Source organism: Cetorhinus maximus, chromosome X, assembly GCF_964194155.1.
Source record: "Cetorhinus maximus chromosome X, sCetMax3.hap1.1, whole genome shotgun sequence".
NCBI classification, from domain to species: domain Eukaryota; kingdom Metazoa; phylum Chordata; class Chondrichthyes; order Lamniformes; family Cetorhinidae; genus Cetorhinus; species Cetorhinus maximus.
The window spans coordinates 4,036,016-4,052,215 of NC_135917.1; the positions used below are offsets into that span (position 1 = coordinate 4,036,016).

General features: G+C 41.8%; 1 protein-coding gene across 2 annotated transcripts in view; it reads right to left on the reverse strand.

Moving 5' to 3' along the window:
- pmela (premelanosome protein a) overlaps positions 1 to 13,459 on the reverse strand; it is a 28,466-nt gene extending 15,007 nt beyond the window's left edge. For both annotated transcript variants that reach the window (XM_078534508.1, XM_078534507.1), the window contains exons 1-5: positions 13,304 to 13,459; positions 5,969 to 6,103; positions 3,530 to 3,676; positions 1,891 to 2,031; positions 1,385 to 1,546 (exon numbers count right to left, since the gene is read on the reverse strand). In XM_078534508.1, coding sequence (XP_078390634.1) covers positions 1,385 to 1,546; positions 1,891 to 2,031; positions 3,530 to 3,676; positions 5,969 to 6,103; positions 13,304 to 13,367 — 649 coding nt within the window. In that variant the 5' untranslated portion in view covers positions 13,368 to 13,459. The remainder of the gene's footprint in view (positions 1 to 1,384; positions 1,547 to 1,890; positions 2,032 to 3,529; positions 3,677 to 5,968; positions 6,104 to 13,303) is intronic.
- Positions 13,460 to 16,200: the final 2,741 nt, after the last annotated feature.

Sequence of the window (16,200 nt, forward strand, 5' to 3'; positions counted from 1 at the left end):
CTAATCGCTTGTGCAGAACCTTACCAAATGCCTTCTAGATGTCAATATAAAAAACACTCAGACACTCACCTACCCACCATACTACTGACCTCCTCAAAAAGTTCATCTAGGTTAGTCAGGCATGACATATTGTTCACAAATCCATGGTGACTCTCTTTGATCAGTTTATACTTGTCCAAATGCTCAGTCACTCTGTCTCTAATGATGGATTCCAGTGATAAATTCCAGTAACTTCCCTACAACTGACAGGTCTGTAGTTACTTGGTTTTTCCCTCCCTCTTTCTTAAGTAAGAGAGTGACATTTGCAATTTTCCAATTCTAAAAGCACAATTCCTGAATCAAGAGCACTATGGAAAACTATGACTAACGCAACTGCAATTTTCTCACCAATTTCTTTTAATTTATGGGGTGGAAGCCATTTGGTCTTGGAAATTTATCTATCCTATGATTTTTTTCCATTCCCTTTTTAAAATTTATATTATTAAATCTACTAAGTTTTTTCCCGTGACTTATTTTTTAGGGGATCCCTTGTACTGCTGGTATTTTGTCCTTTGTATCTGATTGCACACTAAAGAAAAAGTACTCATTTAACAAACTTGCCATTTCCTTATTGTCTATTATCATCTTGCCTGCATCTATTTTTAAAGGGCCCATAATTTCCTTTATCATTATTTCTCTTAACATATTTATAAAAACTTTTGCTGTTAGCTTTGATATCCCTTGCAATTTTTTTTGCCCATATTAATTTCGCCCCACATTACTTTCTCTGTATCCTTCTTGTTTTTGTAGCTATCCTACTCTTTTTTTTAAATTCATTCCGGGGTGGGGGGGTGGGGTTGGGCTTTATTGGAAAGGCCAGCATTTATTGCCAATCCCTAGTTGTTCTCAAGAAGGTGGTGATGGGCCTTCTTTTTAAACCCCTCCATTCCAAATGAAGGCATACTAAAATGCTATTAGGTAGGGAGTTGTAGGATGTTGACCAGCAACGATGAAGGAATGGCAATATATTTCCATGTTAGGTGGTGTGAAATTTGGAAGATGACTTGTGATAACTTGTTCCCATGCACCTGCTGCCCTTGTCCGTTTAGGTGGTGTGGATTCTTGGTTTAGTCTACTAGATTTCCCCTTTTCCTTATCTCCTATCTCATTTGTTGACCATGGTTGGTCAACTACACAAGTAGAGCCATTGCCTTTTAGGAGCATGTACTGGTTTTGTCTTGCACCAAATAATCCTTTGAATACTTCCCACTGTATGTCTGTACAAACTTCCAGGGGCTTCTATGGCTGAAAATGGATGCCTATTGAATTTCCAACAGTTAACTTTCAAATACAAATAAACCACATACTTTGTCAAATAATTTCAGTATCTGATCCAGCCTCTTACCTATGATTGTAAACTGCGAATAAGCTTTTCCAATTGGAATGAATTTCTGATGTCCACGATAATGATACACAGTTACTTCCATGGTATAAGAACCTAATGGAATATCTGCTGTGTCAATAGCCACCAGAGAGGAAGGCCCATCCACGACCTGCTGGAACTTCCCTGGAAGACAAGTCAAAAAAACACTAGTATACCAATTCCTTATGACATGCCACACATGATTTACCCAACCATCAATTTCAAAGATCTTGAGCAGTTCATTCTTCCTACCTTACCAATGAAAGTTCCAACAAACTTCCTTTATCAAAAAACGTTTATGTTACCAAACAGTGATCAGCCTAGTGATTAATTAAAAATCCTGTAATCCATAATCTAGCCTCAGCTTCACTGCACTACACGTGCAGACTTCATCTCAAATGCCCAACCTTCCTTGCTGTCCTGTTATATTACAGAAATGGAGCTGGGATAATTCCTTCTTAAAAAGCCAAGTTAAATCATTCATATACCCAGTGTTTGCCACACAAAGATAAATTTGGATCCTTTTTTCTTAGCAATCCTTGGAAAGAGTCTTCCATCAGGAAACACCTCATCACTGTTCTGCCATGTATCATTGGGATACACTGAGTCACCAGCAGTTACTTGTGTACCTATAGGATACAAACAGACAAGTTCATATACCTCACACATAAGATAGTGTTAAAAATGATATCTTCATACAATGAATGGGATTTTCCACATCAGCACTCCTGAAGCACACAGGGAATGCATAGCAGGAAATTTCCAGCCCATGCTTTTCCAACCATTTGTTTTAACAGCCTGAAAATCATAAGCTGGGAAGGAGATGGAATTTCCTGATATGCATTCCTGATGTGCAGCAGGAACACTGAAGCAGAAAATCCCAGCTGCCTGAGCTGAGTTGATAAGAATTGTATCCACACCATAATTGGCATGAAATCCTTGAATTTGGGAGTTTAGTCCTTGGTGTCTTAGAGATATATTTTGACAGATAGCTTTCTCTCATGGAAATAAAACACTTAACCTTTATGTGGCCAGCAACTAGATAACAGATTGGGAGCTAAATGTCATGGATGTCCATGTAACTCTTCTGCTAGTAACTCACTCCCCATTTAATTGGTGAATAAAACCTTGAAAAAACATTAACGCACAGAAAAGGCAATCTGAACTTTTAAGTATGAGCTTCAGATAACTAATTTAAAAGATAGACTTTGCACCCTCAAATGGAACAGTTTTACAGCTGAATTGTGTGTTCTTGTTCCTGTTCCTGGAGAGATTTAGAATGTGCTGAAGTATCCAAAGTTGAAACTTGGAGCAATAAAATTTAAAGCAAATAGGAACATCGGAACAGGAATGTGACATTCAGCCCCTTGAGCCTACTCCGTCATTCCATTAGATCATGGCTGATCTGTATTTTAACTACATTTACTTGTCATGATTCCATTTAATAACCTTGCCTAATAAAAATCTATAAATCTTAGTTTTAACATTCTCAATTGATCCCCCCACCAGCCTCAACCAGCTTTTACAGGGAGTTTCCAGATTTCCACCACCCTTTCTGTGGAGAAGTGCTTCTGGACATCACCCCTGACCAGCCTAGATCTAACTTTAAGTTTATCCTCCCTTGTTCTGGATTCCCCCACCAGAACAAATAGTTTCTGTCTATCTACCTTATCAAATGCTTAAATCATGCTAAACACCTCAATTAGATCACACTTCAATCTTCTATGCAAGCCTTAACTATAACTTGGGAATACAAGCCTTAACTATGCAACCTCTCCTCATAATGTAACCCTTTTAGCTTTCGTATCATTCTAGTGACTTTGCACCTAAGTCTTGCTGCCCATCTACAATCTGCAACCAAAGATTGCTGGCAACTAATCACCATATTGTTGTTTACTTTGTGGTCTCTGACTATTTTTAAACTTGGGGATTTTCTGCACTTTGGGTCTTATCCCTTCATTTTCCATACTCAAGGGAACACAAGCCTAGCCTATGCAACCTGTCCTCATAATTTAAGTCCTCATATCATTCTGAATAGCTAAGCCATTCCAAATCCTGTCAATGTTCGAAATGCTGCTGGTCACCATCAGCTCCTAGGTGAAAGATTACTACCCTTTTCATCCTTACCATTCAAAGTACAGTTTTCAGCCCAAACGATCTCTCCATCAGACTGGATGGTCTGATTCTGAGGGAATTTCAAGTTAATGTAGAATGTGGCTTTAGCACCAGTTAAGGTGGGGGCATCATTGTTAACTTCAAGTGAAATTGGTCCTCCTGTGAATGAGAAAAAAAATGAGTGTGCAGCACTTAAACATTTAGATTATTAAAAGGTGAGCCTGTAAGATGTCTTGTAAGAGCCTGTAAGTTACCTATCCCTAGACCAAGAAGTAGCTGTTATCCAGACTTAATGCAAACAGAATGAGTAGTATCCTATTAGGATCTTAATCTTCATGGCCTGAATTTTTCCCTCATCGGGTGCGCACGATTGGCGGGCCCAGAAGCAGACGCAAAATGCACTTCTGCCTGCGATCGGCCCCCAACTGCGATCTTACCTTGGCTGGCCAATTAACAGCCAGCCAGCACGAAACACACCCAGGGAAAGGCTCAGCACTGCTGTTGGGGGTGGGAAGAGGGCGAGCACTGACCTCACTGTGGGTGCTGGTGAGTGCTTCCAGTGATGCCTCAGGCAGCTGCAGACCTCCAAATAATAAAAGAAAGCCCAAAAATGCTGTAAAAAATGTCCATGCAGCACAATCAAGTACCTGAAAGCATACCTCATTAAAAAAACAGTCCCCAGATATTTCTTTTTATTTTAAATCCTAACGGAGATTTCATCCTGCCCTTGGATGAGGTTTCATCAAAAATGTAAAGCCCGCCTGGCCGATTGGCCCATCCGCCAACCGTAAGGTTGGACAGGCTGCGAAAAACTGCTGACAATTGGTTCTGTTAATGGGCTCAATTGCCCGCTTAATTGTTGGTGGGCACTCTTCTGACTTTTGCACACACTCGCTTAGCGAAGTATCGCGTGAGTGAGCGATGACATCGGGACGCTCGCCCGACGTCATCTTGCACGATTTCACACCTGTTTGGGTTGGGCGCACGCCCACCTGCAGGATGCAAAATTCTGGCCCGTGATACCGTTAATCCATGAGTTCAAGGCAGTTTCAGCAAGTGCTCAAGAAATTAACTAAATATCAGTGTCCATATTTGTCTGCTTCAGAACTAATATTCGGGATTGTGCATGGGTTAAGTTCAACACCTAGTTGTTAGAATACTTCAGACTGATCTTGGAATTGTTTGCATACATACAAATGAACTTAATTCCCCATCAGTTCTTTATTAAAAACAACAGTAGACCTTTCTTTGCACAGATCCCTGAATCCATTCCTCTGATACGTAAGAACACAGATAAGGGAAGATGTTACAGCTGCAGGATAAGTTTTGGAACGTCTACATCAATATAGAAACTTGACAGTAGTATTAAAAATGTATAATAAATCTTCTAGGGATCTATTGTATATTAAAAATGGTGCATGGTCTGAGGATTCCAAAGCTACTGCACCAGTAGGTAGTATTATCAATGTAACATTACATTACAAATAGAGAATGTGGGGCACTAACTGTGGCCTACATGCGAATTCCTAAATCCCTGGCAACCCAGGTACCTAATTCCTATTTGTTTTTGTGTTTCTTATTCACTGGTTTGTCGCTTTTGAAATTTGTACACTAGTAAGTCTGGAAAGGGCTGTTTTTAGGTGCTGTTACCTCATTGATATTTAACTCTAAATCAGGACATCAAGATCTATTAGTGTGAAGAGCCTGAGATATTAACCACTTGCATTTATATAGTACCTTTAACATAGTAAAATGTCCCAAGGCACTTCACAGTAACATTATCAAACCAACCTTGCCACCAAGCCACATAAGGAGATGTTAGGAGAGATGACCAAAAATTTGATCAAAAAGGTAGGTTTTAAGGAGGCAAGAGGAGACGTAAAGAGGCAGGGAGGGTTAGAGAGGGAATTCCAGAGCTTAAGGGCCTAAACATCTGATGGCACAGCCATCATTTAAGGGATGAAGGAAGCGGGGTATGCACAAGAGGGTAGAGTTGCAGGAATGCAGAGTTCTTGGAGGGTTGTAGGGCTGAAGAAGGCTACAGAGATGGGGAGGAGTGACAGTGATAGGGAAGGAAATTCAAATGAGTAAGGATGGAGGGATTGAGGGTTGGAACAACCAATCATTGGGCAAGAAAAATACATTCAGTGGGTTGGGGTGTTGTGGATGGAAAAATGCAAAGGGGAGTATAAAAGGAGAAATGAAGTGGACTGAGATAGCATATCTTACATAATGGCTTTTCTAGCATTTTGATAAGGCTTGGTTTGATATAGGACTAAAGGAACTCTGTTGGGCAGAGAATTACACTGGGTTCCTCTAGGTCCTGTAAGGGAATAATTCATGAAATTCTGATGTGTTCAGGCCAACTTAACCCGAGTATTCCAGTATCTACTAAGTTTTGCAAATCGGTATAATTCGAAGATGCAATGTACTCCAGTCTCACATCCTCACCTTTCCAACAGTCATGCCACCTGGAGTCCCCAGCCTTCCATATGGGATAAAGGTCAGAATTCCAGGACCTGTAGCCAGTTAACCGTCTCGGAGAAGAGTTCGCTTTGTTCCTTCTGCGTCCGTCATTAGGAGACCCTGTCAAAAGACCAAACCATAAAAAGGCATTAAAGCCACAGTATTCTGCACTGCTCAACTTTACAATTTAACTGAGAAGAAAAAGACCAGGGTCCATTTTGTTTGCCTTCGACCATCCTGGTAGTCATATGATCCAACAATAATGGAATTATTGACTAATGATAGCAAACATTCTCTATCAATTAGTTTACAACAAGCTCAGACCAGAGGCAAGGAAAATCTTTCTGAAATTCACCCACCCCCATAATAGCACACAGAATCCAAATATTACTTTTTTTGATGAAGTGACCCATGGATAATTTTAATTTGAAATTGTTCTGCATTAGCAAAGGATTTTCTTTTGATTATTTTAATTCTTTCTCAGCTTTAAGGATGTTAGTTCCCATAGTTTATGTGTTTAGGTTTTTTGCCTGAAGAAGCATCAGGCTGTTTGGTTTGAGGCATGTGATAGATTTCATCTCCACGCATTGTGATGCAGTGAGATCCCTACTGAGAACATCCACATCACATGCCTGCCAAAATCTTCAATCTCGTGCATGTGACGGTCAGCTGAGGATCCTAATCCCTGACTGTTAAAGAGAGGTTAATGAGGGCCTCAAACCAAATACCAAGCAAGTTTGTACCTTTTTTTTTAGATACTTATGCAATTATACTTCACATTTAGTCATGCTCTATAGTGCCAGGATACAGGTTCCTAGGAAAGCTGTTAGATTATTGTCCACAAAAGCTGCAAAGTCAGGTTGGTTTCAAGGTTGTTCTTTGCCCTATACATCATTATTTTCCATGCTGGGGTTGAATACATAGAACACAACCTACATATTAAATTGGACCTTCTGACATTTGTATTCTCCAGGTCTCCTATAACAACTACAAAATGAAATGCTACCAAAATCACTCCAAATTAAGGATGTTCCAGTGATACCTTGGGGCCAAACATTCTGGTCAGTAAGTATAATGAACTATTAGAAATTGTCATGTGGAGGAAATTGAGTAAGAAAACACCCACAGATTCTGGCGGTGAACTTCTGTGAGCCATAGAAATGCCAGGAAAACGACATCAATGCCATTAATGCCGTTTCTCCGAGGTCTTCGCAGCTCTTCCACCAACATCATGGCGGGACAAGTGGGAGAACCTGGTGGAAGTTCCCTCCCGACGGCTGGGAATTTCCGCGCCTGCTAGCACCGGGCGTGAGTGGACAATATGGCGAGAAGGCCAAAGGTCGGTTTCACGATGTCGTGAAACCAGTTTGCGATTGTCCGCTCCTCCCGCGATGGCGGGTCACATTCCCCACTATCGGACATCAGGAATCTCATTGTGATGCATCAGCATATCATTATAAGGCCAGCCCACTGGACTCACCCCACTCTCTGCTGGATCGTCTGCCCACATCGGCAGGAAAACACGCCGACGTGTTTCACAACAGCATATATAAGGTGTTCACTTGGTGAGCTGCACTTTGCTCGGGACTTCAAGGTTTGTTTGCCTACCTTGCTTCGGTCAGCACTTGCAGTCATCAGTGCCAGGCTTCACAGGCAGCTCCACATCACTTTTAGGGGAGCTAACGGGTAGGTCTCTACCTACCAGATTAGCTATATGTGGGTGGCTTTTCAACAGCTGCAGGGCGAGGTCTTGCTTGGGGAAGGGGGAGAAGTTACCTTAGGCAAGGGGAGAGGCTGCAGGACAAGAGCTGTACTGGGGAAGGAGGGTATCCCAGGGTGAGTGTGGGGGAACATGTTGATCTGTGCAAGTGGCCTCAAGATGGTGAGAGATGGGGAGGCAGTCTCCAGAAGAGATGAGGCCAGATGGACATGTGAAGGTGTGTGTGTGAGAATGGGTAGTGATGTCCCTTGAGCTGGCAGTGAGTGAGATGCCAGTGAATGCGTGATGGGCTTGAGTGTGTGAATTTAGAGTGATGAGATGATGAGATGGTTGCCATACCCTGGCTGCACGGATGAAATCATTCATCCTCTATCTGCATTGGATGGCCAACCTCTTCTGTGCAGCATTGGCATTGATCACCACTGCCATCACCTACCAAGCTGGAGTGGTAATGTAGCTGCCCCTCCTGCGGCTGGAGCAGGGGTAAAGGTAAACAGCGGGCCTCCACGGCATCCAAAAGGCACTCGAGGGCTGCAGTCTTGCCTTTCGGGTCCATGTCTTCTTTGCTGCAGTTCTGGGCTGAAAGCACTGAGCGCGGCTGTACTATAAGTGTGGTACCTGGCGTGATGAAGTGGCGAGGTGACAGCGTGGCAGGCGAATTGGAGCCGGCCTGCCATCAAAATGCCGTGTATCCCAGGAACGCATAATTAATGTGGCGGGTTTGGGAAGAAACAGCGTGAAAAGCCGCCATTGCGGCCTTCGGTTAAAACATCGTTTTACCCACCCACTACCGCACTTAATGCAAATCCGGGACGAATCCGCCCAACATGTCTGTGTTTAACACATATCTGATGATTCTAGGCACCAGAGGTGGCTCGTTAGGTGCCTCGGCCAGAGTGGTCAGACTTCAAATCACTGCAGAATGGCTGACATTACAATAGAAAAGTTTTAAAGTAAACCATATGCAAGACTGCAATTTGCAGCCAAAAGACCATTTGCAAAACTGCCTGCTTTTCAGATTGTGTTTTTTACCCTTTTAAGCTTCTTCTCGGGGTGCCAAGAGCTTCCCCCCCACCTCCCCCCCCTCCTCTGCATTGCATGCTTTTAAAGACATTGCACATACATGAAAGGCCTGTATCCATAGTGACAAGCTGGCTTGGTTAGGCATATATAACATGCGCCTCATCTGCCAAACAAGATCACCAGCCAGTATGACCTAGCACATTTAGAAATAAGCATTTTTATGGTTGTTAAAGCCTTGCTCTGGGCCAATGAAGGAGAACTTGTGCACAATTCTGCACTCTTGCGCTGTCAAAAAATGTTTAACAGTGGGTAAGACCGAGTGACAAGTAGTTTAACAAAGAGGAAGATTTTACATCGGTATGTAAGTGGAGGAGTTTTCTTTTGCATTCCATAGGTGCACTGGCTTATGCCAGTTTTTTTGTGTGGTGATAGGAAATGGAGAAGAAGTACACAAAGTATATGATTTGCACTAGGACCTACCCTGGCAGCAGGTCTACTGCTTGTGCTAGCTTAGCCCCCTTGTTAGTACTCTCCCCTCCAAGTTAGAGGGTTGTGGTTTCAAGTCCCACTCCAGCTTGAAGCTAGTTTGATATTTGAGTGCAGTGCTGCATTTTTGTCGATGCAGTCTTCCAGTTAACCTAAGATCCTGGTATATAAGATTTCGGGCACTGTGCCCCTTATTCCTTCCTTAAGCACCACTCAAAAAAAACTTATATGTCTTTTGTGAACTACAAATTGCTGCATTTACCTGCATAACAGCACTTCAAAAGTGAATCATTGGCTGTGAAGCACTTTGGGACACCCTAAGGATGTGAAAGTTGCTATATAAATGCATATTCTTTCTACTATTGCAGCAAAGTGTAAACGGCATGCAACCAAAGCTGGAACTAACTCATATCAATTCCTGTGACCCAGGCAGGGTACACGATGCTTCCATTTTGAGGCAATCAAACATGTTGGACCTCTGAAGAAGGAAGGAAGGAAATCTGGCTGTGTGGAAATATAGGCGACTATGACTGATGATGCTGTACATTCTCATTTTTCTTTTATTTATTTGTTCATGGGATGTGGGTGTCTCTGGCTCAAGCCAGCGTTTATTGCCCATCCCTAATTGCCCTTGAGAAGGTGGTGATGAGCTGCCTTCTTGAACCGCTGCAGTCCATGTGGTGTAGGTACACCCACAGTGCTGTTAGGGAGGGAGTGCCAGGATTTTAACCCAGTGACAGTGAAGGAACAGCCAATATATTTCCATAATGAGAAAGAAAGAAGGAAAAGAACATTTATATAGTGTTTTTCATGACCTCAGGATGTTCCAAAGTGCTTCACAGCCAAGGAGATGGTTTTGAAGTGTAGTCATTGCTGTAACTAGGATATTTGCACAAGCAAGCTCCCACAAACAACCAGATATAAATGACCAGATAATTATTTTTAGAGTTGTTGATTGAGGGATAATTTTTCGGCAGGACATTGTGTTAGAGATATTGCCGCTCTGGATTTAATTTAATTTTTACTTAGTCATAGCTTTAAATCTCCGACCCATTTTCACAGGTAGGCTGGAAGTCTCTAAGTCTGCAGCTAGTTGATCAAACTGAGAGACATTGGTCACCTGTGTCAAAAATGTTGAACTCATAAAGCTTTAAAACTGACCGTTAGCAATGGGACAATTTCAGGAAGGAATGAGAGAGATGTTTAGGTTTAACTGGTCACACACCAGCTGAATGTGAATTTGATATTGTTTACTGTCTCATTAAATACAGGTTTTAAAGGGTCTCCAAAATAAGGGAGATTACAGGCAGTTTACTAAATATGGACTTTCTCACTATATTCTTCGAGAAATTTCTAAAGACTTTCTGCACTTTATTAATATGTGCTGATGGTAGTTTGATAATTTGTACACCTTTCTAATGTGCTAATGGTAGTTTCTGACACTGTATCCAATTATCACTTCCCTCTTCCTCGGCAATTAATTCCTATTTTTTTAACTATTAAGGACAGCAGTAGCATTCCAAACTTACAAGATAATTAGTACGGTAAACTTATGAAGTCCAGACTCTTTAACTCTTATACCTGCAAAAAGGTTGATGTTTATGGAGATAAGTGGAACTAAAGTGGCTCCTCCAATGACTTAGATGCACAGCTCAGAGAGGTACTGAGATTCATAAAATTAGGACTCAGATTTGATCCCTGTTCAGTGTTGAGTGATCTGATTTCACCCAAAGTGGCAGTAGGCAAGCTACAAGAAGCTTCAGTGACCCTGGAGGTAGTCTCCCCTCACCCAGCAATGTTTGTGGGCATCAGCAGAGGGGAGATTGAACCTAACTGATTTCTCTTCCTCACCTAATCCTCACCCCGCCTCTACTCTCCACTGAAATTCTCTGTCAAATACTTTCACATGTAACAATTGACATTTAGGTTGGGTAGCAGATGCTGCCTCTTGAAACTAACCCAGCAAGAGGCCGGTACCTTCAGAAGAGGGAAGAAAATTGGGAGGAGCCTAAGGACGAAAACAGATGGACCATCAAAGCCTTTGGAGGGAGAAAGAGCAGGAGAGGGGGAAAAAAAGGGAAAGAGAGGGGAAAGGAGAGTGTAAAAGAGGTAAGGGATTAAAGTAGGGTGGGGTGGTGTGGTGAAAAAGGGAGGGGGAGGGGGAGTAAAAAAGGTTGCGAGAAAAGGGAGAGGGGGGAATGGAGTAAGGGAAAGAAAGGAGTAAAAAGAAGAGAAGAATCAAGAAAAACGGAGGATCAAGCAGGGTGGTAGGAAGTTAAAAATGGGGAGGGAGGGAAGAAAAAGAGAAAAAAGAAGAGGAAGAGAGGACAAGAAAAAGAGAGACGCATACATACGCAGATGCTGGGGTTGCCTTTAACAACGCTGTTGTATAAATGGCAGCTAGAAATTGTACTAAATGAACTTCGAGTGACTTTCACACTCCCTGTGGACATGTAAATGATCTTGATTTAACACCACCCACAGCAGAGCAGTAACGCAATGGCATCAGGAAGATTTCCTCTGTTCGGTATTTAGTGAAAATATTCAAAAGGTCCTTGGTACAAGTGTTTAAGGCTTCACTACAAATAAGGAACAGAGAAAATGATTTTCTGTTACCACCTAACCCAAGAGAAAACAAACCTGCAGCCTCACCCCTTGGTGCACCGCATTGGGGTTGCATTATTCTACATTACTCCACAGAACTACGTCTCCAAGACAGAGAAGTCATATGATTAAGAACGCAAATATGTACCAAACTGTTGTATTTCAACATCAGGCTTTTTACTCAGTGTGAATAATCCATTTGCTTTCTCATTTTTAATTTACTATAACTCAGTCCGTTTGACGCTTTATGACTGATACCTTTTTCTAAGAAATTTTATTTCAGAGAAATCTTTTCACCTTGATGGTTGCACCAGACATGAAGGGCTAAATTAGTCAGCTAGTACCTTTTTGACAAAGTAACAATTTTGCTACATCCAGTTGAACATAGCACTTGTTTTCTACTGCTACCAAAAAGCAATCTGTACCGGAGAAAAGGAAAATCATAAACTTTCAACAGTTTAACTGAACACAGAAACAAAAGCACAAACTTCCGACATGTAAAAGGTTAGATTTACTGTGATCTCTTTACATTTCCTATATTCCAAGAGTGACTACACTTCAAAACTGTGTTGGCTGTAAAGTACTTTGGGATGTCCTGAGGGCATGAAAGGCATGATATAAATGTAAGTTTTTCTTTTTCTTAGTCACTGACTGCTATTTTAAGTTTGAACAAGCACATAATTAACTTTCTTTTTGCCCTGCTAGTCTTATCCTTTGGAAGTTTAAAATACTAGCAAACAAATTTCTACTAAATTGTGACAACAAAATTTTGTATCAGAGCCTGGAGCCTTGGAGGATGAAAGTCACTTTTAGTTAATGGCTACAGAAGAGATTTAACTAATTAACTCTATACCTTGGGACCACAAGTCGAAACTCCCAGAAAGCTATATTTAAGCAATTAAAGTTGATGTAAGTGTCATCTGATTTGTAGCTAATTTACACTGGAGCAATTCAACTGACTGCAGCAATTGGAGCTGTGAAACTAACAGTTTAAATACAGTACAGAGCTGTTAAAAATGCTCCTTTGCATAACACCTGCCAAAACATGCTGCAAGTCGAATGACAATTATATAACAGGAGAGAGGAATATCCTGAATTTAAAAAAAAACATTCTTAATAATATCAGCAATCCATTAAATCCTAAAAGCATCCTTAAATCACCTTGGATATAAAAAATATCTATATTCCAATCCTGGCTGTGGAAAAAAAACAATATTTGTGCATAAAGTACTTCTTGTTTTAACAAAATTTCCCTTTCTAGTCCTAGGAAAAAATCCGTATTGTAATTAGAGATTAAACCAGAAAACAGCTTTCACTCCAGGAATGTGTAACTGTTCTGTTTCCCTAGTGGAAAACAGGAGTTTTAGAATTGCCCAATGTCAGACAATTAGTGGTACAAATAGTAATATAATTTATTGCAGAAGACATTACATTTTGTACTGTTAAATGTTAAAAATTATAATTCTATTTAAGCGTATTGAACTTACAGCTGGCAACCATAGGAGCAGCACAAATGATGAAAGTCAAGAGCAACAGCAAATTGCTCCACATCTTTTTCTTTCTTCTTCCTTCTTCCTTGCACAAACTTCAGAGACGAAGAGATCGAATCTTATATAGAAGCCACTTTTACGTAAGTCGAAACCATCAAATTAATGTAAAGCCAGCCTACTTTGTGACATCAGTGAGGAAAACTACAACAAATTTAACCTGTTGAGAGCTGCTGGATAAATACATAGGTACTGAATACTTGTCTCCAGGCATGGTCATTTTGAGCTTGCCTTTAAGAGATGTAATTTCATCCAGATTGCATACTGTCAATCGCCTTTCACTATATGCTGCACAACTTCTGTCATCCAAGTGACCAATATTTGCCTATACACTCATGGTGGTTAATAATGTTCAGTAATTGCAGTTTTGTGTTCTTGTGTATGCTCCCTCTTTCTTTGTTTGTCCTACTGTCTCTGACTCTTATTCTCTTTTTCTATGTCTGTTTCCCCTCTCTCTCTTTGATTCTGTCTCACTTTCTCTGTCTGCATGTTTCTCTCTCTCTTTATTTTATAGAACTATTGATGTTTATCGCACAGAAAGAGGCCATTTGGCCCATTGTGTGTGGCTGTTTGGTAGAGCAATACAAAACTAATCCCATTGTCCTCTTCTGAGGACGAAGAGAGAGGGGCCTCCAGGAGAGAAGGGATCAGGACGGTGGCGACAAGGAGGGTAGCATTTGTGAGGGGATGATCGGGAGGGAGGGAGCAGTGTGCATTATCGATGGAGGGGGAGCAATGGCTAGCAGCAATTTGCAGTTTTAGCAGGACCATTCCTGGTTCTCCCGGTTTCATTGTCCATGACTTCCGACAGTAGTTTTACGTATACCTGACTGTAACAAGGAAGACCCTGTTTGATTCTGTGTTGTGATTTTTGAAAATTGGTTAGGTTAGTGCACACAGGACCAGTATGCGCAGGATTAGTATGTACACGGTGAGTGCAAAAAAAGGTTAGCACACACAGGGTGAGCATACACAGGATAAGTACACACTGGGTTAGTACACACAGAAATCTGTTTCACCATGCTGTGTGATAGGTGTGTTTATTTTAAAAGCTGCAAAGAACACTCAGTCCTGGCAGAATTCAAGTACTTGGAATGTGTAAAATGCTGATTTGTTCATCTTTACAGGCACTGATGCTTAGTGCCAAATTGTGAGACTCAAGTTCACACCTGCTTTTGTGTTGCTGAGTTCCCAATTTAACCATCTTTACATCGGAAGAAACAGAGTGAAGGCCAAACACATCCCAATAGCCAGTGAGGGGAAAAAAACTGAAGAGAAAGACATTCACAGAATCACAGAATCTTTACAGTGCAGAGGGAGGCCATTCAAACCATCGAGTCTGCACTGGCTTGCTGAAAGAGCATTCTACCTAATCCCACTCCTCTGTCTTATCCCGTAACCTTGCACATTCTTTATTTTCAGATAGCAATCCAACTCCCTTGAATACCTCGATCGATCTTGCCTCCACCACCCTTTCTGGAAGTTTGTTCCAGACTCCATCACCTCTACTCCTTTTATCCATTATTTTGAATCTGTGCCCTCTAGTTCTTGATGTACTCTTGAGTGGGAACAGTTTCTCACTATTTACCCTGTCCATATCCCTCAGGATCTTGAATACCTCCATCAAGTCTCCTTGCAACCTTATTTTCTTCAAGGTAAACAAATCCAACCTCTCCAATCTATCCTCATAGCTACAGTTCTTTATACCTGGAATCATTCTTGTGAATCTCCTCTATACTCTCATAGAGTCCTAGAGTCATAGAGGTCTACAGCACAGAAAAAGGCCCTTCGGCCCATCGAGTCTGTGCTGGTCAAACAAGTACCTAACTATTCTAATCCCATTTTCCAGCACTAGGCCCATAGCCTTGTATGCCATGGCATCGCAAGTGCACATCCAAATACTTCTTAAATGTTATGAGGGTTTCTGCCTCTACCACCCTTTCAGGCAGTGAGTTCCAGATTCCCACCACCTTCTGGGTGAAAAAATTCTTCCTCACATCCCCTCTAAACCTCCTGCACCTTACTTTAAATCTATGCCCCCTGGTTATTGATCCCTCCACCAAGGGGAAAAGTTCCTTCCTGTCTGCCCTATCTATGCCCCTCATAATTTTATACACCTCAATCATGTCCCCTTTCAACCTCCTTTGCTCCAGGGAAAATAACCCCAGTCTATCCAATCTCTCCTCATAACTAAAACTCTTCAGCCCAGGCAACAGCCTGGTAAATCTCCTCTGCACTTTCTCTAGTGCAATCACATCCTTCCTATAATGCGGATTCCAGAACTACACGCAATACTCCAGCTGTGGCCTAACCAGTGTTATAAACAGTTCCACCATAACCTCCTTGCTCTTATATTCTATGCCTCAGTTGATAAAGGCAAGTATCCCATATGCCTTCTTAACCACCTTATCTACCCGTCCCACTACCTTGGACATGCACACCAAGGTCCCTCTGATCCTCGGTACTTCCCAGGGTCCTACCATTCATCATGTATTCCCGTGCCTTGTTTGTCCTGCCCAAGCGCATCACCTCACACTTATCCGGATTAAATTCTATTTGCCACTGATCAGCCCATCTGACCAGCCCGTCTATATCCTCCTGTAATCTAAGGCTACCCTTCTCACTGTTTACCGCCCCACCAATTTTCGTGTCATCCGCGTACTTACTGATCAACCCTCCTACATTCAAGTCTAAATTGTTTATATATACCACAAACAGCAAGGGACCCAACACCGATCCCTGTGGAACCCCACTGGACACAGGCATCCAGTCACAAGAACACCCCTCGACCATCACCCTCTGCTTCCTGCCACTCAGCCAATTCCAGATCCAATTTG